Genomic DNA, 27,270 nt, shown 5'->3' on the forward strand with positions numbered 1-27,270 from the left:
GAGAGGGATCTCAATTATGAGATAAAAAGTCATAATTCAGAGAGAATGAAGGGATAGAAAATCGTAATTCCGAGAAAATGAAAGAGAGGGATCTCAATTATGAGATACAAAGCCATAATTCAGAGAGAATGAAGGGATAGAAAATCGTAATTCCGAGAAAATGAAGAGATGGGGTCTCCATTATGAAATGGAAAGTCGTAATTCCGAGAAAACGAAGAGCTAGAATCCCCATTATGAGATACAAAGCCGTAATTCAGAGAGAATGAAGGGATAGAGAATCGTAATTCCAAGAAAATGAAAGAGAAAGGCTCTCAATTATGAGATAAAAAGTCATAATTATGAGAAAATGAAGAGACAGGTTCTCAGTGATGAGAGAGAAAGTCGTAATTATGAGAAAATGATGAGAGGGGCTCTCAATTATGAAATGGAAAGTCGTAATTCCGAGAAAACGAAGAGCTAGAATCCCCATTATGAGATACAAAGCCGTAATTCAGAGACAGTGAAGTGATAGAAAGTCGTAATACCAAGAAAATGAAGAGGCAGAACCTCAGTGATGAGATATAAAGTCGTAATTATGAGAAAACGATGAGAGGCTCTCAATTATGAAATGTAAAGTCGTAATTCCGAGAAAACGAAGAGCTAGAATCCCCATTATGAGATACAAAGCCGTAATGCAAAGAAAATGAGAGAGGGATCTCAATTATGAGATAAAAAGTCGTAATTCAGAGAGAATGAAGGGATAGAAAATCGTAATTCCGAGAAAATGAAGAGATGGGGTCTCCATTATGAAATGGAAAGTCGTAATTCCGAGAAAACGAAGAGCTAGAATCCCCATTATGAGCTACAAAGCCGTAATTCAGAGAGAATGAAGGGATAGAGAATCGTAATTCCAAGAAAATGAAAGAGAGAGGCTCTCAATTATGAGATAAAGTCATAATTATGAGAAAACGAAGAGACAGGTTCTCAGTGATGAGAGAGAAAGTCGTAATTATGAGAAAATGATGAGAGGGGCTCTCAATTATGAAATGGAAAGCCGTAATTCCTAGAAAACGAAGAGATAGGATCCCAATTATGAGATACAAAGCCGTAATTCAGAGAAAATACTCTCATTATTATGAGAAGCCTCGGGTATTTGAAGCGGGTTTCCGTATTAAATGAAAAGTTTCTCTGTGTAAAGTGTCTGAAAACTCCAGCGTCCGAACTTAGTCAAATTAAGCCCCGCCCACACACTCAGTTCAAACTCAGAAACCGTCCATGCTGTGCGCTGATTGGATGGCGGGGCGACGTAAGCTACGTCGTCTTTGCTATGATTGGTCAGCTTGGCGGTGACGTTCAAGAGCCCGTGTTTACATTTTGTCAGGAAGCAGGAAGTCATGCGACCTTGCAGTGAAGTGTACAGGTGACTGCGGAAACAAAATGTCGCTCCAAGCTGCAGTGTTCGGATTGATCAAACCGGGCTTCATCTCTGGAATGCAGCTCTCTAAAGGTAACTTCGGTTTTGCTTTGGTGTCTCAACTCAAACCGCTAACTAGCATATCATAAACAGCCATAATAGTACAACAGTGCTCTGTTATATTAACACAGAGAACAACATCATCATCATCATCATCTGTGTGTCAGCTGCCTTTAGGATATTAACTAACGTTTATTTATACTCCTTTACCTCTCTGACACCTTTCACCTGGTGGGGAAAAAATCTGACAAAGTCTTAGGACAAGAATCTCTGCACAGCCACACACCTGTACACCTGTCATTAGGGTGCATCAGTTGCCCCCTAAAAATGAAAAGTTCCTCTGATCATGATGCATTTTTGTTTTTATGTTCCTTTTGGTAAGAAAACACACTGGGTGAAATATTTTGACAAAATTCAAAAGTGTAATGGTGGCACCAGGAGCTCAAAGTTATGGGAAAAGCTGCTATTTTATGACTTTTATGACAAAATTTCGATCACTTTTCATGAAACATTATGGCACCTTATAGAGTATACCAAATATCTTAGATACACATTTTTAGCACATATTCTAAATATATTATCAAGCACAGTTTGAGTTTTAGCTGTTCATTGAATCATCGTTCAACTACTCTTAAACAATACAAATGTATTATGAATCACATTAATGCTTCTCAATCCCTTGCAAAGGTTCTTAACATGATCTCTGGCTCACAAGAAATCAATAAATGGAGTCCAACATTGTGATTCAAACCTTACGCGAAAACATAAAATAAGCGTTTTTTGGCAAAAAATGAACCTCGTGGTGCCACCATTAGACTTTTGAATATGGTCAAAAAATTTTACAGGATGTCTTTATTGGTGAAAAGGAACACCCGAACAAAAATGCATCAGATTTTATGAAAGTGAGGGCAACTGATGCACCCTACCTGTCATTCATGCAATAATCCAGTCATTCAATCATGTTGCAGCAGAGCAATGCATGCAGTCATCCAAGAGCTACAGGTAATGTTCACATCAACCAGCAGAATGGAGGGAAAATGTGCTTTCAGTGACTCCAGTGTTTTCAGAAACTACAGATTTCGCAACAGTCTTGCACAGAATGGTGCGAAAAACAAAAAAACACATCATGTGAGTGATGATTGTGTGAGTGGAAACGCCTTGTTCAGAATCAGAACCAGAATCACTGGTCAAGTATGTTGACACACACAAGGAGTTTGGTTCTGGCAGTTGGTGTGTCTCGAGTGATCCAGGGGAGGGGAGGGGAGGGGAGAAAGTAGACCCCGAAGCCGTTTGTTTTCAGGATAATGGCTGGCTGATGAAATTATTGGCTGGCTAGCTGACTCAGCCAAAACCTTAATGGCTGCTGCAGCCACCAAAATGTTTATGGCTACAAATGGCTGATACTGGACGTCACTGTGTGGCATATATCCGGGCGAACGGATCAAACAAATGGGGGGAATAAATAGCAAATTACCACAGGTCCCCTGGTCTCTTACTTCATTGTAAATATAAATCTAGCAAGATTGTAGTTCAATGCTAATAATAAGCTAATCTGGATTGTTCGAGGAAGGCATCTAGCTATCTACTCTCACTAGCAATGACCAGTGAAGGACTGGCAGCTATCTTACTATGATGAAAGTAGAGTGGTGGAGTACTTTTTTTTTTTTTTTTTTATCAATCTCGAAGTATGTGAAACAAACAAACAAAAAAAAATACCTTTACACTTTCCCTCAGCAGCGGCAAATAATGCAGCCATCTCGTCGATATCGGAGTGGATTGATGCTCTGGGTGGGTTCCCGGGTTCCCCAGTGTATCGTGGTAACGGTGTGAGGGGCGGGAAGCCAGACAGGTAGTCACAACGGCAAGCTTGTGGTGGCTCTCTGTGCTGTGATATCAGTTCTAAATCTCTACAGTGTATGCCTATACGTCTCTATTGTGTTACTTCTAGTGTGTACAGTTGATCATGTTTGTGTCACTTTTCTTGTAGCTCATGATGTGGATAAACCCATTATTTGATGTACACAATTCTTAGTGGCTCAGCCAAATTTTATTAGATAGCGGCTCAAATTGGCTTACAAAATTATTGGCTGGCGGCGGCTCAAATTCTAAATGGCGGTTTTAGCGGCGCCTGGCGGCAGCTTCGGGGTCTAGGAGAAAGAAAGAAATGTCTCATCTCATTATCTGTAGCCGCTTTATCCTGTTCTACAGGGTCGCAGGCAAGCTGGAGCCTATCCCAGCTGACTACAGGCGAAAGGCGGGGTACACCCTGGACAAGTCGCCAGGTCATCACAGGGCTGACACATAGACACAGACAACCATTCACACTCACATTCACACCTACGGTCAATTTAGAGTCACCAGTTAACCTAACCTGCATGTCTTTGGACTGTGGGGGAAACCGGAGCACCCGGAGGAAACCCACGCGGACACGGGGAGAACATGCAAACTTTGCACAGAAAGGCCCTCGCCGGCCGCGGGGCTCGAACCCGGACCTTCTTACTGTGAGATGACAGCGCTAACCACTACACCACCGTGCCGCCCAGAAAGAAATGTATATATGTAATGTACATTATAATAAATATGCAATCTACGATAACTAGTATAATTAGTATACAATACCTACGTGAAACATAATATCTGTAATCTAAATATCTATAATGTATCTATCTATAAGAAACACTACCTATGACCTGGAAAAAGTCATCCATGCCTTTATAACTTCACACTTAGATTACTGTAACTCCCTCTATTTTGGTCTCCCTCAAACACTGGTGTCACGGCTTCAAATTGTCCAAAATGCAGCTGCTAGGTTGCTTACTAACACAAAAAAAAACATGAGCACATCACACCTGTCCTAGCCTCATTGCACTGGCTTCCTGTCCAGTCTAGGATTCAGTTTAAGATCCTGTTAATGGTTTTTAAAGCTCTTCATGGCCTGGCCCCCAACTACTTAGCTGCTGCTATTCATCCCTCTGAGGCGCTTAGATCTTCCAGCAGAGGTCTCCTCCATGTCCCCCGAACTCGCCTTAAGCTAAAAGGTGACAGAGCTTTTGTGGTCGCTGGTCCTCGGCTGTGGAACCTTCTGCTAGAGGTCTGCGCGGGTCGGATTTTTCAGTCCCGCTCCCGCCCGCGCCCGCATTGTGCAGTCCCACTCCCGCCCGCGCCCGCAAAGAATTATGATTTTCAGTCCTGCTCCCGCCCGCGCCCACAAAAAAATTGATTTTCAGTCCCGCTCCCGCCCGCGCCTGCCATATTTTGTCCCGCTTGCGCCCGCAAATCCCGCATGATGCAGACGTCCGCGTTATTTCTCAGTAAAGTTCTTGTCTTGACACAGCGTGATGGTGCCCCGCCCCCTACTTTGAGTGGATTTGAGCATAAATATCTACAGCTCACGTTTGTTATTGTTTACCTTATTTCTGAATTCAGCATGTAGTATCTCTAATAATAATAATAATAATAATAATAATTAGTGCTGTCAAACGATTAAAATATTTAATTGCAAATCGCACATTTTTATCGGGGGCGGCACGGTGGTGTAGTGGTTAGCGCTGTCGCCTCACAGCAAGAAGGTCCGGGTTCGAGCCCCGCGGCCGGCGAGGGCCTTTCTGTGTGGAGTTTGCATGTTCTCCCCGTGTCCGCGTGGGTTTCCTCCGGGTGCTCCGGTTTCCCCCACAGTCCAAAGACATGCAGGTTAGGTTAACTGGCGACTCTAAATTGACCGTAGGTGTGAATGTGAGTGTGAGTGGTTGTCTGTGTCTCTCTGTCGGCCCTGTGATGACCTGGCGACTTGTCCAGGGTGTACCCCGCCTTTCGCCCGTGGTCGGCTGGGATAGGCTCCAGCTTGCCTGCGACCCTGTAGAAGGATAGAGCGGCTACAGATAATGAGATGAGATGAGACATTTTTATCACATGAGAAACCATTGCAATTCTCTGATCAGCATAAAAAAGTGAATGGGCTTGCTTTGTACCAATAGTAGTTTTTTTTATTTTTTATTGCAGAGCTAGTAAAAGAAGTGAATTGATTTCCTGCTTGCGTTAGTCTACAACTTTAATCAGAGAGACAGGTTACACAATGACGGTAGGCTTGACTCAATGCTATCCCAGAAATCCTTCCTGTAATATGCAAATTTGGCCGCCTCTGATTGGACAGCCAAATTTGCATATTACAGGAAGGGTTTCTGGGATAGCATTGAGTCAAGCCTACCGTCACTGTGTAACCTGTCTCTCTGATTAAAGTTGTAGACTAACGCAACAAATAAATCAATTCACTCATGAATTTCTTGCTAGCTGGGTGTGAACTGCGAGTCATTAGGGTGATCAATGGCAAGATTAAAATGCTATTTCTCACTCAATCTGACTTTCTCTGCAAATTTAGGCATCTTAAAATGTTTTTATTAATACCAAATAAAATATCCAGCACAAATTATATATAATAGACATAAATTAATAATTTATAAATTTTATTTCAAGCACGTTTTTAGTTAGCGGGACTGCAGCTCATCACCGCTCCCACCCGCGCCGCATATGTGCACTCCCGCTCCCGCGCGCATATGTGCACTTCCGGTCCCGCCCGTGCCCACAATGAGCTTTCAAAATTTGTCCCGCGCCGCACTGCTTTGCGGCGGGTCCCGCGAGTCCCGCGGGAGTGCAGGGCTCTACCTTCTGCCTCCTGACACCAGAAATGCCCCCTCTATTACTGTTTTTAAATCCAAGCTCAAGACACACCTTTTCACATTAGCATTCCCTACATTTTAACTGTTTTTGTTTTGTCATGTCAGTACCTAATTGTTTGTCTTTTGTTGCTGATGTTTAAATCAGTTGTTTTTGTTTCTTTATATATTTTATATCTATTTATTTTTACACTGTACAGCACTTTGGTCAGTGTAAACTGTGTTTAAATGTGCTTTAGAAATAAATTTTACTTACTTACTTGACAATCATTCCACAAAATCGAATCGTACGTGAGCTGATCGCCGACCGAGTCGGCTATAAGTCACGTACGACGAGATTGAGTGGAATAACTGTGTTATTCTATCCACATTATGAATCACGTCGTGGCTCAGGTGGATAAGGTGCTACACCATAAATCCGGGGACCCGGGTTTGATTCCGACCCGGGTTCGATTCCGACCCGAGGTCATTTCCCAATCCCTCCCCGTCTCTCTCTCCTGCTCATTTCCTGTCTCTACACTGTCCTACCCAATAAAAGTGAAAAAAAGCCCCAAAAATATCTTAAAAAAAAAAAATAATGTCGAAAAACCGGCGTTAAAAAAAAAAAATTCAACCGCACAAACGGCACGCACCCGGCCGGTGGACCAGAAACAGAACATTTTTTAATAATGTCCTCAGCTGATTAGTTGTGGGGTGGTGGGAGACTGGTAAGAGTTACTTTAAAACTGTTGTGCTTCTGACCTACTCGAGCTAACACTGTGCAAATGTGGCATTTGGGAAACTGGAGAGGCAGCCGGTAAGCATTTGTATTTTGTTCTGCTTTACTTAATGTTGAAATTGTTTATTGTGCTGCATCTCTGTGTTTGGTTGGTATTTGCTTTGACAATGCATGGCCGTGCAACAGCGTTGGGTGTTTGGCTTTCTGTTTGAATACACACAGCGTAGTGTTTGTACTCCATTGTTGGCGTCTTATTGTTTGTTCGTGTGGTTAAGTATAAACCTAGGCACAGATTCCTTCATTGCAATATTTCTCTGCATTATATGGTATTGGTAGTTGCAGTGGATTTGTGGGCTACTTAAAGCAGCTGTGAATGGCCGAATTGAGCGTACTACTATGGCTTGTGTAGTTGTATTGGTTCTTCTGGTAGTTTATTTCCTTGTGATTTTAATGCGTATACTAAGTAGTTAAATCCTATTTTTCTACAGTCATATTTAAGTGTTATCTGGCTTGTAGTTTAAAATATTTATTCTCATGTGTCTATTTTGCATAAGTATTTAAGGCATATTTGCACATTTGCATAGTGCATTTCTACATGCGTATTTTGCACAGAAGTATTGCATTTTTGCATTTTAACTGTTGATAATTGTTTTTTTTTTATATTTTCAAAGGTTTTTCACCTAAAGAGAACTAAAGACAAAGCTAAAGGAAAAGTGCTAAGCGCTAAAGAGAACTAAAGGCTAACGAGCTAAAGGCTAAATAATAATAATAATAATAATAATAATAATAATAATAATAATAATAATAATTTCAATTTATATAGCGCCTTTCACAAACCCAAGGACGCTTTACAAAAGAATTACCACCAAAAAACCAAAATTCACTCACTCTGTTTTTATGTCCTTTATCCTCAATGCAGAGGGTTGGACGGCGCATGGTTCGTCAGAGTTCTCCAACGCCTTCTGTCTTGGGTGTCCGTTGAACTTAGACCAAGCCCTTTAAGGTCACTTTCCACACACTCCCTCCATGACTTCTGTGGCCTCCCTTTCCTTCTGTTGCCATCAACATTGAAGTTGTAAATGCGATTTATTACTGAACTGCTCCTTTGCACATGGCCATACCAACGGAGTGTCCGCTGCTGGAGTGTAGACTTTAGATCTTTAAGACCAAGCTTCTCTCTTAAGATGGCAGTTCTTGTTCTGTCGTCAGGTCTTATGTGGCAAAGCCAACGCAACATGGCCCTCTCATTTCTTTCGAGTCTCTTGATATCGCTATCCTTCACCGGCCAGCACTTGCTACCATACAGCATAGCTCCTCTTATGCAGGTGCTATACACCTTCCCACGGGTTGACAGAGACAGGCTCCTACTGGACAGGACTGGGAGTAGCTCTCTAAACTTGCCCCATGCACATCTTGTTCTAAGGATAGTAGCAGCCTCACAGCCACCACCAGGCGTAAGGGTATCCCCAAGGTAACAGAATGAGTCTACAACTTCAAGCCTTTGGTTGCCAATGGTCACATGGTCTGGTGTCGATTGGACGGGCTATTCCGCAACACCTACTACATCTAAAAGCAGAGTCAGCGGTCAGCCTTCCCTTCACGCTTGGTGAGCGTGAGGACTCTTGCTGCTGAGTTTTGGATGTACTGCAGGCGATTGAGCAATGTGGCAGGGAGACCATAAAAGAGAGAATTGCAATAGTCAAGACGAGAAAAAATAAATGCATTGACCAACATATTGGCATCAGTTTCCAAGAGAAAAGGGCGGAGACGTGCAATATTGCGGAGGTGAAAGAAAGCATTCTTAGTAATTAGTTTGAGATGGGGTTCAAACGTAAGGGTGGAGTCAAAGAGAACTCCAAGGTTTTTTATAACTTGGGAAGGATGAATAGACACACCATCAACATCAATAGTAAAAATGGAGAAATTCTGAACCTGTCTTTTGGTACCGACTAATAGAACCTCCGTTTTGCCAGCATTAAGTTTAAGGCAGTTCTTATGCAGCCATTGCTTAAGGTCAGTGATGCAAGTCCTTAGCAGCTGAACAGAGGCTATGGAAGGGGTGATAGTGATGTAGATTTGAATATCATCAGCATAACAATGAAAGTTAAGGCCATGGTTACAAATAATCTAGCCTATAGGAGAAACATATAATATAAAAAGAAGGGGACCAAGGACAGAACCCTGAGGCACACCTTGAGCAACAGTAGCAGTGGATGATTTATGAACACCAATAGAAATAAACTGTTGCCTGTTTGCTAGATATGACTGAAACCAGGATAAAGCTAAGCCAGTAATACCAAAAGAAGATAGTCTGGAAATGAGTCTCTCATGATGTACGGTGTCCGAGGCGGCTGTGAGGTCCAAGAGAACAAGGACATTGAGATGACCAGCATCAGTTGAGAGCAGGAGGTCATTAACAACTCTTAAGAGAGCAGATTCAGTGCTATGCAGATTGCGAAAGCCTGACTGAAAGGGTTCATAGAGATCATTATGAGCAAGGAAAGTATGAAGTTGAGAGGCTACAACTCTCTCCATTACTTTAGCTAGGAAAGGGAGATTTGAAATGGGTCTGTAATTGGACAGTGAAAGAGAATCTAGACCAGGTTTCTTTAGTATTGGTGTAACTGAAGCAATTTTGAGGGAGATGGGAACAGTGCCTAAAGCAAAACACTGATTAATTAAATGAGCAATATAAGGGGAGATAGCAGATACACAAGATTTAAAGTGCTGATGACACGTTTTTGACATCTTTGGCGATGTTTTATCACATATAAAAAGTAATTCCAGATGATCCATATATTAATTCACGAAGGCGCCTATTTTACAAGTTATGATAAACGCGGCTATTTGGGCAAACTTGACGGGGCTGCAGCACCCAGGAGACGAAAGAGGAGGAGGAGCTATATGACGTCAGCGAAAGAACCTTCCTCCTAACTTACCAGTTTGTTGTTGATGCGACAGGTGTTCAGTTTGTCATTATTAGTATTTTTATTATACTTTATATAGTTATTATGCCTTCGCGTTGTGTTGCCGGCTTTTGCTCCAAAACCCCCAAGGATGGGGTAAGTTTATTCAAGTGTCCCAGAGATCCCGAGCTGCATGCGAAGTGGGTGAAGCAAGTCAGGCGCACTCGTGACAAGTGGGAGCCCTCACCAACATCCGTCCTGTGCTCTGAACACTTCGATTTGGATTGTTTTGACACCCTTCCCAGCTTAAAAGAATCTCTTGGGTGTTCAGTTCAGCACAAACGTGTGCTGCTACCATCAGCAGTGCCTACACAGTGTTGCCGGATTGGGAGGTTTCCCGCCCAGTTGGGCGGTTTCAAGTGCATTTTGGTGGGTTTTGAACATATTTTGGGCTGGAAAACGTCAGCAGTATGTGTTGCCAGATACTGCTGAAGTTTTCCAGCCCAAAATATGTTCAAAACCCACCAAAATGCACTTGAAACCGCCCAACTGGGCGGGAAACCTCCCAATCTGGCAACACTGCCAGTATAACGGAGGGGGTCTACTAGTAGCTATGCCGGATCCAAAGACAGTCCTCCTGTCAGAACATGTGTTGTGAAATGACAAGATAAAGGTACGTAGAGCTATAGATTCTACATGATAATCATAAATGTAATCATAAAGTCGGCGTGATATCAGTCATGTATTTGCTTGTGAAAGCTTGCGGCTTTCATGTAACTGCCGCCTAGCAACGAGAGGCAAAGGGTAAAGAGGGTAGGCTATCATAGATTCTATTCGGAAGAGATCAACACAATTCTAGACTCCCAGAAGAGGAAGAGCTAGCACTAGAGAGTTCACCGGCGTTTTCACGCGCCATTTCCATTGAGTAGAACCAGAGTAGAACAGCCAGTGAACCGCAGCATGTTCTCCCGCTGACGTCACAACATGGCCGCGAGCCACGGACCCAGTTTTCTTGCGCTGTGCAATTAAAAGTTGGATATTCGCATAACAACAGCTTTTCACAGAAATCTAACATGTTTGCTATGTTGTATAGTTTATTTAAGAAATTGCATAGAGTCATGTTCGTGTCATCAGCCCTTTAAGAAGTGCAGTGGGTGCAGGGTCCAACAGACAGGAGGAGGAGGAGGACTTAGACATAATTTCTGATACTTTAGAAGAATCAACAGGAGAGAAAGTGGAGAGACAGCAGTCAGCTTTATGAGAAAGAGCTACTAGCGGGACCGAAGAATGAATTTCAGAATGAAAGTGTTGGTAAATACTGACAATTCTATCCTTGAAAAAATCCAAAAAAGCCTGACACTGAGCAGGAGAACTAGGAATGGTTGAGGAAGGAGGCTGAAGAAGTTTATTTATTGTATTAAACAGAGTTTTGGGTCTATGATTGCCACTCTTAATGATGTTAGCATAATAGGAGGATCGGGCAGCATTAAGAGCATCCTTATACTTTGTGATGTGTTCAGAGAAGAGTGAAAGATGAATAGTAAGGCCAGTTTTCTTATAAAGGCGCTCTAGCCGCCTTCCCTTGGCCTTCATGGCCCTAAGCTCAGAGGTGAACCAAGGAGAGGCGAAAGAGAGAACTAAAGAGCTAAAGACCTGTTAACTGTTTCTACCATCTACCTGCCATTGTAACTTTATGGATGTGCCTTGAACTTTAATAAAAAAAAAAAAAGAGGAAACGGAAACAGTTGTCTTGTTGAATCCTTTGAGTGAAGTCCAGTTACCCTAAACCTCCACCAGATGCCACAATCCTTTATTCAAGTTGGGGAAATTGCACAGAAATAACCAAACAAAACTGACACAACTTGACAACTACACTGGATTTTTTTTTTTTGGCTTATATTTTGCACTACATTGCCTTTACTTTGTATTATTTCTTCCGCCTATTTATTTATTTCTAATTGGCATTCATGGTGGACAGCAAACTAAGAATTTCATTGTGCAAGAGGACATATCCTTACTGTGCATATGACAGTAAACACTTTGAACTTTGAACAAATTGACTTTAGTGCTGTTTTTTTGTCGAAAGTGCCGTCTTGCTGTCGTGCCGAGCACGGGCGATTGCTCTAAGACAACGAGGGAGGCTCAGCCTCCTCTAAAAATGACGAACATCGTGTAGGATGAATTGCGCTAGGCTTATGTTATAGCCGACCTTATAGCATTGCTATTTCAGATCCAGAATCATAGAAATATATGTGCTCAACCCAACTACAGTGCGAAATCATTCCGTTATAACTTTCCCCAGTTCACCTAATGTGTGCGTGAGTTTTTCCCACTCGTGACAGCGCGATGCAGCCCAGCCTCAGTGGATTGGGAGCTTGTGCTTGTCAATCTCAAAATGCAAGACGATTATTGGACAAATACTGCGAAAATGCCCGCCCACGGAGTCTCACGGACTCCCAGCCTCAATGGACTTCAACGGCATTTGGGAGCTCTGCGCTTTTCAATCTCAAAATGCAAGACGGTTATTGGACAAATACTGCGAAAATGCCCGCCCACGGACTCCCAGCCTCACAGGGGAGGGACATGGCAGTTTCCGCGAGGAGACTGGTGATTGGTGAAAGCGGCCGGATATTTTCTTTGATTGACAGCTCGTTTCAACTATAGACAGGCAGCGGTACAGTGTTGCCTGATTGGGGGGTTTCCCGCCCAATTGGGCGGTTTTAAGTGCATTTTGGCGGGTTTTGAACATATTTTGGGCTGGATAACGTCAGCAGTATCTGGCAACATCAGTTCAGTCCCATGCGGATTCGCAAGTGCTGTGGTGTATTGTAAGAGATCAGCTTATATTTCGATTTCATTCGTTACATACGGTTTCTACCAGCTTTTTCAGTTTGTATATATTTTCATTGTAAATAAAGTGTAAATATAGTGTTGTCAAGTTTGCTATCTTAGTTCCAGAAGTTTCGTTTATTTGAGTGACTGAGCTTGAACTTGAGGGGGCTAGTCAGCTAGCAAGAAAGCTGCGCACGGATGCCAAGCATTGCTGATTTAATTTTGGCGAAGCCATTTGCCAGTCTTCCTTTCGAGGAAAAAATTAAAATTAAAGAGCAGGGTAGACCAACACCTCAAATTGACTTGGTGAAAAAGGTAGGGAACAATACTCGTTCCTTTCAGCTCTCCTGGTACGAGAAAGTGAATTGGCTAACAGCAAGTGACCCACATCAACAACAGTAAATAGGCTACTTTAGTAATATGTCATGGATGGACCAAAAATATAGAATCCATTTAAAATGTTTATGCTGAGTATATTATATTGGAATATATATTTTTCTGGACATGAATTAAACACAGCTACAATTTGGAAAACATTTTTAAACAAAAACCCAGCCGAGAACATTTCACACTACAGACCTGGATTAAAAGTGAAGGGTTATCAAAATTGTCAATAAAACATTTCTCAGTCAAAATAAGTAAAATATAGGGAAAGTGTCATTGAATGAAATGTGTGGCACCCAGCTCTACTGCTGAGGTTCCTGACAAAGAGCTGCTTTCAATAATAATCAATTTTTAAACAACATGCCACAATTTTAAAATATAAAATGTTAAAATATACCCCCCCCCCAACACCACCATCATGTATATTGGACAGTAGGCTAATGGGCCAAAAGAACCTGTTATTTCACAGTTTGTGACGCTGCCAACAATCAGCCAGATCAGAGGCAAGAGTATGGGCAAAACTGATGTTTTTTCTTTTAAAATCTGCAAATATCGTAACCGACCAGCCTCCCCTGTTTGAAAGACTACCAGCCGCCACTGGTGCCGAGGTATAGAATAGCTTTAGATATGTATTTAATTCTTCCTCGGACATTTCAGTGATGTCATTTTCAAACCTCTTTGAGCTTTTGAACCAGTCGGGAAAAAAAATTCAACAAATTTTAATGCTTAAAGATGAAGAATGTAAGGCCTCCGTCACACTTATTCGGAATTAGCAGGAATCAAGCAGAACCAGCCGGAATGAAATTTTTTTCCAAATTCGTGCCACATTCGGGTGGGAATTTCAAACTGACCAGCGTTCTTACAGCTTTGTAAGAATGCCGTTCGAATACTTAGAATGCACTTCGAACCCGCCTCAAATGATTCTTGCACATTCCGGGTGTATTAGCTTTCGAATGCAGTTCAAATGTAGGTGGAACACAGTAGGAATACCTAGAATGCTGTTAGAATGCAGTAAGAATATTAAGAATGCACTTTGAATACTGTACGAGTGTGGTTCGATTGCTGCCCGAATACCACCCGAAGGATGCTGCCTCGAATGCTGTACAAATTCACCTCAAATGCAGTCAGAACACTCGTGGAATAGCCGCCGAATATGTTTCGAACATCTAAGAATTCAAAGAGAATGCAGCTCGAATACTTAGAACGTACTTTGAATGTGCTTAGAATGTAACACAAATGTCCCGAGTGTACCAAGAATGCCACCGGAATGGTCCCCGATAGGGTATAAAACGCTGTCGAATCTAGCATTTTCCATCAGTCTCAGCCCAGAAACCATAAGTATGGACCCCCTGGACCATGTTGCTTTGTTCCAGATTGCTGTCCTCCAGCAAGACCTGCTTGAAAGAGATGTGGAGGGGGCTAGGAGAAGAAACATTAGGAGGAGAAAACCCAGAAGGTATCAGACCCGACCATGGCCGCGGCCAGTGGTGGAGTTCTTGATTTTGGCTCCCTTCTTCCTTGGCGGCATGACGTGAGAAACTTGTGAAACTTTTTAAAACAATGGACAAAACGTTGATGTTGAGCAAGCGACTCCTCAATGCAGACTGAAGTTCCAGCGGCAGCTAGCCATGTTTTTATGCGATTCGGTGGTGTTCTGAATCACGTCCGGACTCATTCGAGGGCCAATCGGGACGTTCCGAATGCATTGGAGATGTATTCGAGCGACAGTCGAAATATTCAGACAGCATTCGAAGTGCATTCCAGCTGAACTATTTTAATATCGAAATAGATTCCGGCAGCAATCGAGATGCACTCGAGGTGCCTTCTGGCTCATTCGAGGCACATTCGGGACATTTCTGGCAGGATTTGAAGTGGCTTGCCATTTCGATTTTTCCCTCGAACGCGATCAGAATGTTTGGAATGCTGTAAGAATATTTAGAATGCACTTCGAATGCCGTTCGATATTTCTCCTCTTCGAATGCACCTCGAATGTTTTGAGCATGAGCAAAACATTCAGGCCGGCCACAAGAATGGGCCCGGCTGTTTGGAATGCACTCAGAATGCAGTCAGAATTTTTAGAATGCACTTCGAATAGCCCGGAATATACGAAGAATTTTCATTCCGACGGCATTCTGGCTCACTCCGCCTCTAGCGTGACTACCCTATAAACAACCCAGTGAAATGACCGGAGCAATTTGTGAAAAATGCTATAATAAGAATTCTTGAAAAATAAAAAAAAGAGACTTTTTTTTTATTACATATTTTGTTGCTTTTTTTTTTTTTATTTTGGGGGTTTTGTTTTCAAGTAGTTTTTATTTTGTCCTCGGTTGGTTCATCAGCATGCGCCACCATTTTGTTTTTCTCTACTCACAGTATATGAGCTGATATCCTAGTAGTAGACTAGCCAATCGGAGCGCACGATTGCTCATATCCAGTCAATGTGGATAGAATAATATACAATATCTATATTGTGCATAAAAAGTATCTATAATATACCTTTTTATAATGTATAGAGGTTTTCGACCCACGTGACTGTTGCCATGTCAACAAGTAGCCGGCGCCATTTTGACAGTCACAAATATGGCGACTACCGGTAGCGATACACTGATCATGACGAAGTCTCATTGTCGAGTATTTTATCCGGCCTAGATGACGCGAGTAAGAAGCGATATCACCAGAAAATCAATGATGCTGGTGTACGTGATCCGTACACGTTACCAGGCTATCTTTTTCTGGCTTTGCAGCGCGGGTGATCTTCCTGACCTGCAGTCAGGCGTGTGGGGAAATACCAGGGAAAAAACATAAGAAAAAGGAGCGAGATGCAGAAAACGCCTTCACTATCCAGCGACGTAGGGCATTTACAGGGCGAGCAGAGGGAGAGGTATTTGCAAAAATTGAGGTTAGCAGGCTTAGAGAACGACGTTTACCTGCTTCCACCAGGATTGTTCACTGACGTACGGAAGTACACGAAGCCCTCGTCTTTACCTGATTTCGGCCCACATGATCTGTATACCTATGTCGTTAAAAACCAGGCTGGGTAACATGCCTACATCAGCGGGTCGTCCCTGGAGCCGGTGGTCGCCATCTTATTACAGCTAAGGTTTGTTCACATTTTCATTTACTTTCGGTCCTCAGGATAAACAAAATGTTATTAAATGTCATTGAAATAACTTCTTAGTCTGTTGAGACATGGCCCGTTATAAATTTGCTGTTACCAGGCAATGACCAAGAACTGTATTATTAGGGTCGGTGTCTGTGTTGTAGCAGTGTACTAGCAGCTAGCTGTTAGCACTAGCTAATGTCAACAACATAGTAGCTGGTATGTTACTGTAGCAATGTTTACGTTCAGTCATTTGGATGACTGTTAAAACCTTTCAGTCTCAAGTTTTTCCTTTACTGGATTTACTAGTTTACTGAGCTAGCGCGCTAGCTCCCAGCCTGCCCGAGCACGCTAGCTCAGTAAACTAGTAAATCCAGTAAAGGAAAAACTGGATACTGAAAGGTTTTAAGTCATCCAAATGACTGAACGTAAACATTGCTACAGTAACATACTAGCTACTGTTGTTGACATTAGCTAGCTTGACCTTCAAAATGGCGGACACCGGGGCGTCATGTCACCTGTGACGTCACGTCGAAATCCTCTATGCAGTATGCTATCAACAATATAAACAGTACACGGTATACAGACAGAACCGAATATACTCAATATCAAAGATCATCACATAACGGAGTTATATATCTTACTAGACTGCAAAGTACAGATTTCACACAGCCTGCTCTCTGAATCTGTTACAGAAGTTAAATTGAGCCGATTTCCCTCCTGCTCTCACGCAGATTTATTCTGATTTATGACCCACAATCATAATAAATCCAGCACACACTAAAGTCCCCTGGATTACAGCGTTGGATTAACTTTTACAGTGTCCAAGTCCACACAGGCATGTTTTACAGGACATATTTACTAGTTTTATGAGTGTGGCTAGATTTGGAAAGGTTAGATAAGGTCTTGGTTGGGTTCGGCTGGGTTTAATGAGGTCTGGAGAGGGTGAGGTTTGTATTTAATTAGGTTTAGGTTGAGCTTTTTAATTTGTTTACGCTGTCAGAAATAGGGCTACAGTAGGAGTCACATTTCTGTCCCCCAACGTACAGTCTACACTAATGTACCCCCTAGGGCTCATTATTAGACTTCAAGGTAACTGTGTGTTCCTTTTTAGGGCCAAAAAGGTACACATGTTCCCAATCAGTATATAAAGGGTACAGATAAGTACCTTGGAGGGTCCTGTCCCAGTGACGAGCCATTGTACCCCTAAAGGCAGGGGCGTCAGAAGCATTTTTAATGTGGGGGGGACACACTGGCGGGGGGTCCTCCCTCAGACAATTTTTAATTAATTAGATGCCATTTCCTGCATTCTGGTGTATTTTTAACAGGTTGTTAAACACCTAATTTTACCTACAAAAGTCACTTAATTCAATGACCATTTTAGAGACTCAACAATAAGTCCTCATTCAACTAGTCCATATATTCATCAGCCTGTTTTTAATTAAACCCACCGCTCTGCCTAAGATAATGAGATGAATGTGACACAATTTATCACCAATGACTTTTTATGGGTGCATTTTACTTTTTATTTTGTTTCGCGGCGGCACGGTGGTGTAGTGGTTAGCGCTGTCGCCTCACAGCAAGAAGGTCCGGGTTCGAGCCCCGTGGCCGGCGAGGGCCTTTCTGTGTGGAGTTTGCATGTTCTCCCCGTGTCCGCGTGGGTTTCCTCCGGGTGCTCCGGTTTCCCTCACAGTCCAAAGACATGCAGGTTAGGTTAACTGGTGACTCTAAATTGACCGTAGGTGTGAATGTGAGTGTGAATGGTTGTCTGTGTCGGCCCTGTGATGACCTGGCGACTTGTCCAGGGTGTACCCCGCCTTTCGCCCGTAGTCAGCTGGGATAGGCTCCAGCTTGCCTGCGACCCTGTAGGACAGGATAAAGCGGCTAGAGATAATGAGATGAGATGAGATCTATTTCAACAATGTTACCCAAAGATCGATCCATAACAGTTGTAAATGTCACTTAATTCCACAGGGTGTCGATAACGGTGGACACCGGTGAAAGTGATCACTATTATCGACACCTCACGTGACTTCTCAAACGCACGTTTAGATACAAAATGGCGAGAAATAAAGTAGGTTTCGATGAGGATATCATGAAACATGGGCGAATTTGATCAGTAAAAACATGTCCATGATCTTTCCACCATGCTTACCTGTGATGATAACGACCTCAAAATTTTCCTCAAATTGCTGAACAGGATAAAGCGGCTAGAGAGAGAGAGATGAGATGAGATTTTGTGTTTCCTTTTTTTAGTTTTAGATGTAACACAACATGCCACTGTGCCAAGCAATAGTGACACTCAACTGTATGTCTAAAAATAAGAATATTCATAATTTCACACAACGAACAGGCATGACATGGCATCATGCAAACTTCATAACACAAAATCACACAATGGTGACACATAAAAAAATAACTTCACACAATGAACAGGTGCAATTTTGTTCACCACCAACAGTGACTTTAGTGGGTGCTTTTGACTTTTTTTCTGATGTAGTGATACTCATAACAAAAATGACATGGCATCATGCAGTCTTCATAACACAAAGTTACACTGGGACAAGCAACGACGCATAAAAGAGAACTTCACACAATGAACAAGTGCAGTTTCGTCAACCTACATGCAATGGTGGTACTACAGTAGCATTTACAGATTAGTATAACAAATAGATTTATAGATATAACTCCTTCTTACATTGGTGCCACCACAATTTCTACCCCTTCATAACTTTTATCCCCCTTTCCTTAACAATCCACCTGGAATAACATCCATCTCTCTCCACTGCTTTCCTTTCTACTATTCCTTCCCCATACACTGACTTCCCATGTTACTTTCCAGAAAACTGCCAAAGACCAGACAAAACAAGTTCTTCAAATCACAACAGGGAATCAATAAATATCATCAGAGCAGACTTGACCTCGTTCTTGGCATTACAGTAAGGTCGGCCTACTGGGTTTGAATTAAATGATAGCTAACGTTAAGCTAGCTGATACATCTAACATTGACTAGCCAGCTAACTGCACTAGTAGTATGTACAGGTTAAGGTGGTATTCCCTGCTTGGCATTTTGCCTGTCGCACCTCCTCCAGTGCACTTTGGGTCAGATGCAGGGTCATCAGCTGGTGCCACCCTTCTCTGATGTTTCGCCCCCTAACCAGTACATCTCCAGGTGGGGGGGCAAGTGGCATCTTGGGACGTCTCCCTACCACTCCCTGCATCTGACCCTACTGGGGTGTCTGACCCCATCTACTGTCCTTCCTCCTTAACCACAACCAGTAGCTTGCTTTTTCCGCCTCTTCTGCTAGCTCCTTGATTGCTTGCTGCAATCTTGCCCCTGTTGTTCCTAGAGCGCGGAGAAGCTGGATCGCCGACCTGGCAACGAAACCCCTGCACCTGACCTCCACTGGGTGGATGGATGCTGCCCACCCTGCCTCTTTGCACTCTGCTGCCAGCTCGGTGTACTTGAGCCACTTGATCTCGTGTGCAGATGGTATTCCCGCTTCCCACAGCACGGTTAACTCTATGATGAGGACACGCTTGGCAGCCGTTGACCACATCACGATGTCTGGTCTTAGGATTGATTGCACAATCTCATTCAGGAAGGTGAGCTGCCTGTCCAGGTCGACACGCATCTCCCACGCCTTCCCAGGGGTTAGCAATGATCTTGCCTGACTGCCTTGTGGCTTTTGCTGGATCTCCCCTGGTCGTACGAAGGAGATGCTAGTCGTTTGGCTGCTTGCTGAGGAGTTAGCAGCTGTTCTTCTCATCTCCAGGTACTCAGCCAACTTTCTAAGCACTTGATTGTGCCGCCATCTAAGACGTCCTTGTGACAGTGCCACTCTGCATGATGCCAGGATGTGTTGAAGGCCTGCTTTGTCACTTTCACACAGAGGGCATCTGTCCTCGCTTCCGAACCATGTGGAGAGGTTCTGAGGGCACGGGAGGGTGTCGTACGCTGCCCTAACCATGAAGCTGAGCCGTGCCTGTGGGGCTTGCCAGATGTCCTGCCAGGTTACGACCCTGTGGATAATATCCTCCCACCGGGTCCACGCCCCTTGCTTGCCCTGGGACACAGCTTTGCTGAAGTACTGCTCTTGCTCCACACGGGCCACTTCCACGATCATGGCCTTTCTCTGCTGTCTTGAGGCTTTTGACCAGAATCTTACTGGTTCCCCGAAGCCGACTCCAGCCCGGCCTTCCTGCATTCTCCCGGTGATCTCTCTGTGCTGCAGCCTACTGACAGCCTGATTCACTTCTGATTGGGCCCTCCATTTGCGCCCCGTTCTAATGGCTACTGCCGCGGCTCTTACTGCAGGGACCCTGGACTCCTTGATTTCAAACACCAGGCGGGCCTTTTCCTGTTTGTACCCCAGACACACTGACTTCAGCGGAAGCTGAAGTGCATTTCTTCCAAAGAGTCCTGCATTGGAGAAGCAGCGCGGGAGACCCAACCATTTCCTTATGAAGGTGTTTGCAATACTGTCTAGCCTGCTGACCGTGGTGTATGGAATTTCACAGACTTTAAGTGGCCACATCACACGCTGGAATAATGTGAACTGGTAGCACCACAATTTAAACTTCCCAGGGAGTTGGCTGCTATCAATCCTGGCCAGGCCACGCCCCAGCTGTTGTTGCACCAGCTTGCCCATCTGCCTGTCAGAGAGATCAGCGGTGTATTCTCTTCCAAGGCTTCTAATAGGCTGTTCTGACAGCAGGGGTATCCTCTCCCCCCCTGCCCTGAACACCGTCCCATCAGACCTTACTCCTCTCCTAATTGACAGGCTCCAGGACTTAGCTGGCTTTATCCTCATTCTTGCCCATTGCGACAAAAAACCCTGTCCTGTGGGGAAATTTTGACTGAGTTTACGCTTCTTTGTAAAGAATTTCCTTATGTTCGTTGTGTCTGGGGAGGAGCAAATACTGCAAACAGTTCATCATCAACCAAGAATACCCCATTAGGCTAAGCTTATTTCATTGTTTAGTTGAACATTAATTTAACGTGGCCTAGGGTTAATTTTGAGGGCATATAACAAAAGAATAAGGTTTTAGCAAAAGCTAGACATTGTGAGGTGGCAATGCGGCTGACGTCACCTCCTCCACTTTCGAGCAGCTGCACCTTGCACCAAAATTTCTCTGCTTGCACTGAGATTCACTTCACTTGCGTGCGGCGAGTTGTTGTAGGTAACGCCCGGAAAACCCGGAGTGGATTTTCAGTGGTATGTGTATTCTCTTATCGATCAAGTGGAATGGATTCTTTCACGAAGCAATAGAAACGGCACTGGGTGAACTAATATTTTATGTTAAGTGTGTGTGGGGTCCAAACGAAGAATTATGAAATGTGAAGGGGACACGTCCCCTTCACATTCAATGGTGGTGACGCCCATGCCTAAAGGTACAATAATGTACTTTATTTTCTAAGAGTCTACATTAGCTTTTGGTTAGGTTTAATTTTACCTTTTTTGAGTTTACTTAGATTTTGTTTTGGTTTTGATTTGGTTGAATGATAATGGAGTAGCTTTAGCCTCAGCTGACTTTCTTGGAGGAGATTACAGTGCCTTGCAAAAGTATTCATACCCCTTGAACTTTTTTCACATTTTTCCACCTTACAACCACGAACTTAAGTTTTTTTTTTTAATTGAGATTTTATGTGATAGACCAACACAGAGTAGCACATAATTGTGAAGTGAAATGAAAATGATAAATTGTCTTCAAAATTTTAAACAAATAAAAATCTGAAAAGCGTGATGTGCATTAGTATTCAGCCCCCCTGCGTCAATACTTTGTAGAGCCACCTTTTGCTGCAATTACAGCTGCAAGTCTTTTGTGGTATGTCTCTACCAGCTTTGCACATCTAGACACTGAAATTTTTGCCCATTCTTCTTTGCAAAATAGCTCAAGCTCAGCCAGATTGGATGGAGAGCGTCTGTGAACAGCAATTTTCAAGTCTTGCCACAGATGCTCAATGGGATTTAGGTCTGGACTTTGACTGGGCCATTCTAACACATGAATATTCTTTGATCTAAACCATTCCATTGTAGCTCTGGCTGTATGTTTAGGGTCATTGTCTTGCTGGAAGGTGAATCTCCTTCCCAGTCTCAAGTGTTTTGCAGCCTCCAACAGGTTTTCTTCCAGGATTGCCCTGCATTTAGCTGCATCCATCTTCCCATCAACTCTGACCAGCTTCCCTGTCCCTGCTGAAGAAAAGCATCCCCATAGCATGATGCTGCCACCACCATGTTTCACAGTGGGGATGGTGTGTGCAGGGTGATGAGCAGTGTTAGTTTTCCACCACACATAGCGCTTTGCATTTAGGCCAAAAAGTTCAACTTTGGTCTCATCTGACCAAAGCACCTTCTTCCACATGTTTGCTGTGTCCCCTACATGGCTTCTTATGCCTGTCTTTCAACAATGGCTTTCTTCTTGCCACTCTTCCAAAAAGGCCAGATTTGTGGAGTGTACAACTTATAGTTGTCCTGTGCACAGATTCTCCCACCTGAGCTGTGGATTTCTGCAGCTCCTCCAGAGTGATCATGGGCCTCTTGGCTGCTTCTCCGACCAGTGCTCTCCTTGCTCGCTCTGTCAGTTTAGGTGGACGGCCATGTCTTGGTAGGTTTGCAGTTGTGCCATACTTTTTCCATTTTTGAATGATGGATTGAACAGTGCTTCTTGAGATGTTCAGAGCTTGGGATATATATATTTTATAACCTAACCCTGCTTTAAACTTGTCCAGAACTTTATCCCTGACCTGTCTGGTGAGTTCTTTGGTCTTCATGATGCTGTTTGTTCTTCAGTGTTCTTTAACAAACCACTGAGGCCTTCACAGAACAAGTGTATTTATGCTGAGAGTAAATTACACACAGTAGGACTCTATTAATTAATTAGATGACTTCTGAAGGCAATTGATTGCACTGGATTGTATTTAGAGGTATCAGAGTACAGGGGGCTGAATATTAATGCACACCACATTTTTCAGATTTTTATTTGTTTAAAATTTTGAAGACCATTTATCATTTTCGTTTCACTTCACAATTATGTGCTACTCTGTGTTGGTCTATCACATAAAATCTCAATAGAAAACTTTTTTAAGTTTGTGGTTGTAAGGTGGAAAAATGTGAAAAAGCTCAAGGGGTATGAATACTTTTTCAAGGCACTGTATGTGTACCTTCATTTGTTTATTTGCTCCCAGTGTAACTCAAAACCTAGTGAACGGATTTGGATGAAATTTGGTGGAAAGGTGGAGCATGGACTAAGGAGCAGTTGATTACATTTTGATGAAAATTCAGATATGTACCTGTATGTGCACCCTCCCAGGATCCAATTTCTGTATTTCTGCAGAAATATGACCTAAAACGGGCGGCACAGTGGTGTAGTGGTTAGCGCTGTCACCTCACAGCAAGAAGGTCTGGGTTCGAGCCCTGTGGCCGGCAAGGGCCTTTCTGTGTGGAGTTTGCATGTTCTCCCCGTGTCCGCGTGGGTTTCCTCCGGGTGCTCCGGTTTCCCCCACAGTCCAAAGACATGCAGGTTAGGTTAACTGGTGACTCTAAATTGAGCGTAGGTGTGAATGTGAGTGTGAGTGGTTGTCTGTGTCTATGTGTCAGCCCTGTGATGACCTGGCGACTTGTCCAGGGTGTACCCCGCCTTTCGCCCGTAGTCAGCTGGGATAGGCTCCAGCTTGCCTGCGACCCTGTAGGACAGGATAAAGCGGCTAGAAATGATGAGATGAGATATGACCTAAAACATCAGATTTTCACACAAGTCCTAAAAGTAGATAAAGAGAACCCAGTTAAACAAATGAGACAAAAATATTATATTTGGTCATTTATTTATTGAGGAAAATGATCCAATATTGCATGTTTTATTTAAAGAACAGGGATCTATCAAAGTCTGCTCTTCACAACACATGTTTGTGGAAGTGTATCATGGAACGAACAAAGGAGATTTCTGAGGACCTCAGAAAAAGCGTTGTTGATGCTCATCAGGCTGGAAAAGGTTACAAAACCATCTCTAGAGAGTTTGGACTCCACCAATCCACAGTCAGTCACTTCTAAGCAACTGAAGGCCTCTCTCACATTGGCTAATGTTCATGAATCCACCATCAGGAGAACACTGAACAACAATGGTGTGCATGGTAGGGTTGCAAGGAGAAAGCCACTGCTCTCCAAAAAGAACATTACTGCTCATCTGCAGTTTGCTAAAGATCATGTGGACAAGCCAGAAGGCTATTGGAAAAATGTTTTGTGGACAGATGAGACCAAAACTGAACTGAATCTCAAGAGAAGGTGGGTCATGCAGCAAGACGATGAACCTAAGCACACAAGTCGTTCTATCAAAGAATGGTTAAAGAAGAATAAAGTTAATGTTTTGGAATGGCCAAGTCAAAGTCCTTGACCTTAAGCCAATTGAAATGTTGTGGAAGGACCTGAAGCGAGCAGTTCATGTGAGGAAACCCACCAACATCCCAGAGTTGAAGCTGTTCTGTACGGAGGAACGGGCTAAAATTCCTCCAAGCCGGTGTGCAGGACTGATCAACAGTTACCGGAAACGTTTAGTTGCAGTTATTGCTGCACAAGGGGGTCACACCAGATACTGAAAGCAAAGGTTCACATACTTTTGCCACTCACAGATATGTAATATTGGCTCATTTTCCTCAATAAATAAATGACCAAGTATAATATTTTTGTCTCATTTGTTTAACTGGGTTCTCTTTATCTACTTTTAGGACTTGTGTGAAAATCTGATGATGTTTTAGGTCATATTTATGTAGAAATATTGAGAATTCTAAAGGGTTCACAAACTTTCAAGCACCACTGTAGCAGGAATAGCTGAAGTGCTCTTGAGCAAGGTACCTAACCCAACTGCTCACCAGGCTGCTCTGGGGATGTTGTACATCCGCTCTGGATAAGAGCGTCTGCTAAATGCCTGTAATGTAAATATACTCTGTTTAGTTTTTGGTTATTTTTAGGTTTCTTTTTTGGGTTTGGTTTAACAAGGTTCAATTTGATTTTGGCATAGTTTAATTTGCATTTTGTTTGGTTATATCAGGTTTAGCTGCCATTGTCGGTGTTTTTGGTTTGCTTTGCGTCAGTTAAGGTAAGATGGTTTGCTTTAAGTTTCCTTTAACTGCTATTACACACATACTCCGTACCACTCTTATTACGATCAGCGTTTTAATGATAAATTATCTGGGATTGTTTTTCTCTAGTCATGCGAATGTCAAAGCAGAGTCGTGAATGGTCGGCTCTGATCTTTGATGTTTAAACCCAAACCATTACAAAGATGCTTTTTGTAACTCTGAAAGCACTGGGCCAACTCCCTGAGGGCTGTTGAAAGTGTCGTGTTGTGCAGGTTTGCTTCTTTTATCACGCTTTAATCAGGACTAGGGTTCATTACAGTACAGATTCAGATGACTTTTAACCGAGTGTGTCGCTGATTCAGCACTGCAAAAAATAAAAATCTTAGGAAGTTTATTTGTCTATTTTCAAGTCAAAACATCTAGCCACCCTTATTATAAGACATAACTGCCCAACAAGCAAAACCTCATTTAGCTAGAAAGGCTAGTTTTTAGACAGTCCATCTTGAAAATCTTGTATAGACAAAATGTCTTGGAAAAGTCTTATTTGGAGCACCTTCGAAAATAAAACAATTTTTTTTTAAAACAAGTAAGTACATTTCGGACATTTGTCAAATGCGGTTCATCTTGTTTCAAGAAAAAAAACAAAGTATGCTTGTTTTGGGAATAAATTAACTTTACTGAAATCTTTGAATCTTTCATTACAATTCAACTCCACCTTACAGATCCTAAGTTTCCCTTAGCAAAAAGAAGTTTATTCAAGTGTACTATGAGTATACTTATTTTTTACTAAAACTGCAGAAGTATACTTGAAGTTGACTTTTTATAAACTATATTTTATATACTTAAGAATAGTATAGTGAAGTATACTTGGCTTATACTGAAAAGTATAAATAAAAGTCTAAGACTAAGTACATTAATACTAAGACTTATACTTTAATACTAAAACGTATACTTTAGTATACTTTTCACGTTTTTCTGCCACAAAGTACTAATACTTAGTATATCTTGCTCCAAGTGCATAATAAGGTCAAGTCATTGACTCATGCTTAACATTTAATTTATATATTAATATAATATAATGCTGGAGTTTAAAACTTTACAGTATATAGTATGTGTGCTCAATTGCATTATCTTTATGTACCTTAAAATCATACAGAAAAACTTTTGACTTGACTTTATTGATCAATTTCTCCAGTAAGGAAGGACTTGATTTCATAGGTCTTTATTTTTGAAATGTTTGAAAATATATCAAACTTGTTTTCAACATTGTCTTGTGATTTTGTAAATGCATCACACTCTTGTGTACATACAGTATGAGTAAACTTTAAGAATACATTAAGGAGTATATTTCCAGTATATAAATAGTAAGCTACAAGTAATATGCCAAGCAAACTTAAAGTATAACAAGTAAACTAGTGAAATAACCAACATTTATAACAGTATACTTAAAGTATACAATAATAAACTAAAAATAGGGACTTGAAGTATGTAACTAAGGGGCGTTGTGGCTCAGTCAACTAAAGCGCCATACCATAAATCTGGGGACCTGGGTTCGATTCCAACCCAAGGTCATTTCCTGATCCCTCTCCTGCTCATTTCCTGTCTCTACACTGTCCTATCCAATAAAGGTGATAAAAGCCCAAAAAAAGAAGTATATCGATAAGTGTACTTGTGGTATACTTTAAGCATACGAGAGGGATATACCAAGTACATTGATAGTATATAGATGAGTGTACTTGTTGTATACTTTAAAGTGTACTTTTGCAAACTTAAAATGAACTTTAAAGTATACTTTTATAAACTTGAAATGTTCCAATTTAGTCTGAAAAAGTATTAAATTTGTATACTTTCTAGTACACTAAAAGTACATGGTCTGTAGTATACTTGCTATACTTATACTGAAGCATACTTAATAAAATGAACTTTAAGTATACTACTTTTTGCTAAGGGTTACTGCGACTGTTTACTCAGTCATTCAGAGTGAGCTCCTTCTAGATGCTGTACAGACTCTAGACCAGACAAGTGCCTTCAAAAAGGCTATGAGTGAGTGGAGGGAGTTTTAGTGAGGGCTTTTTGGAATGCTGTGAGTTAAGTTCAGTGTTTTTGGTTGGTTGTTTTTTTTTTTTTTTTT

The 27,270-nt window shown here is 42.3% G+C and overlaps 1 protein-coding gene across 1 annotated transcript in view; it reads left to right on the forward strand.

Moving 5' to 3' along the window:
• The first annotated feature begins 1,364 nt into the window (after positions 1–1,364).
• Positions 1,365–27,270, forward strand: part of zgc:110843 (uncharacterized protein LOC541492 homolog) — a 37,526-nt gene continuing 11,620 nt past the window's right edge. The window contains exon 1 of the mRNA XM_060915275.1: positions 1,365–1,486. Coding sequence (XP_060771258.1) covers positions 1,417–1,486 — 70 coding nt within the window. The 5' untranslated portion in view covers positions 1,365–1,416. The remainder of the gene's footprint in view (positions 1,487–27,270) is intronic.

The sequence above is a fragment of the Neoarius graeffei genome, chromosome 2, assembly GCF_027579695.1.
Source record: "Neoarius graeffei isolate fNeoGra1 chromosome 2, fNeoGra1.pri, whole genome shotgun sequence".
NCBI lineage: Eukaryota > Metazoa > Chordata > Actinopteri > Siluriformes > Ariidae > Neoarius > Neoarius graeffei.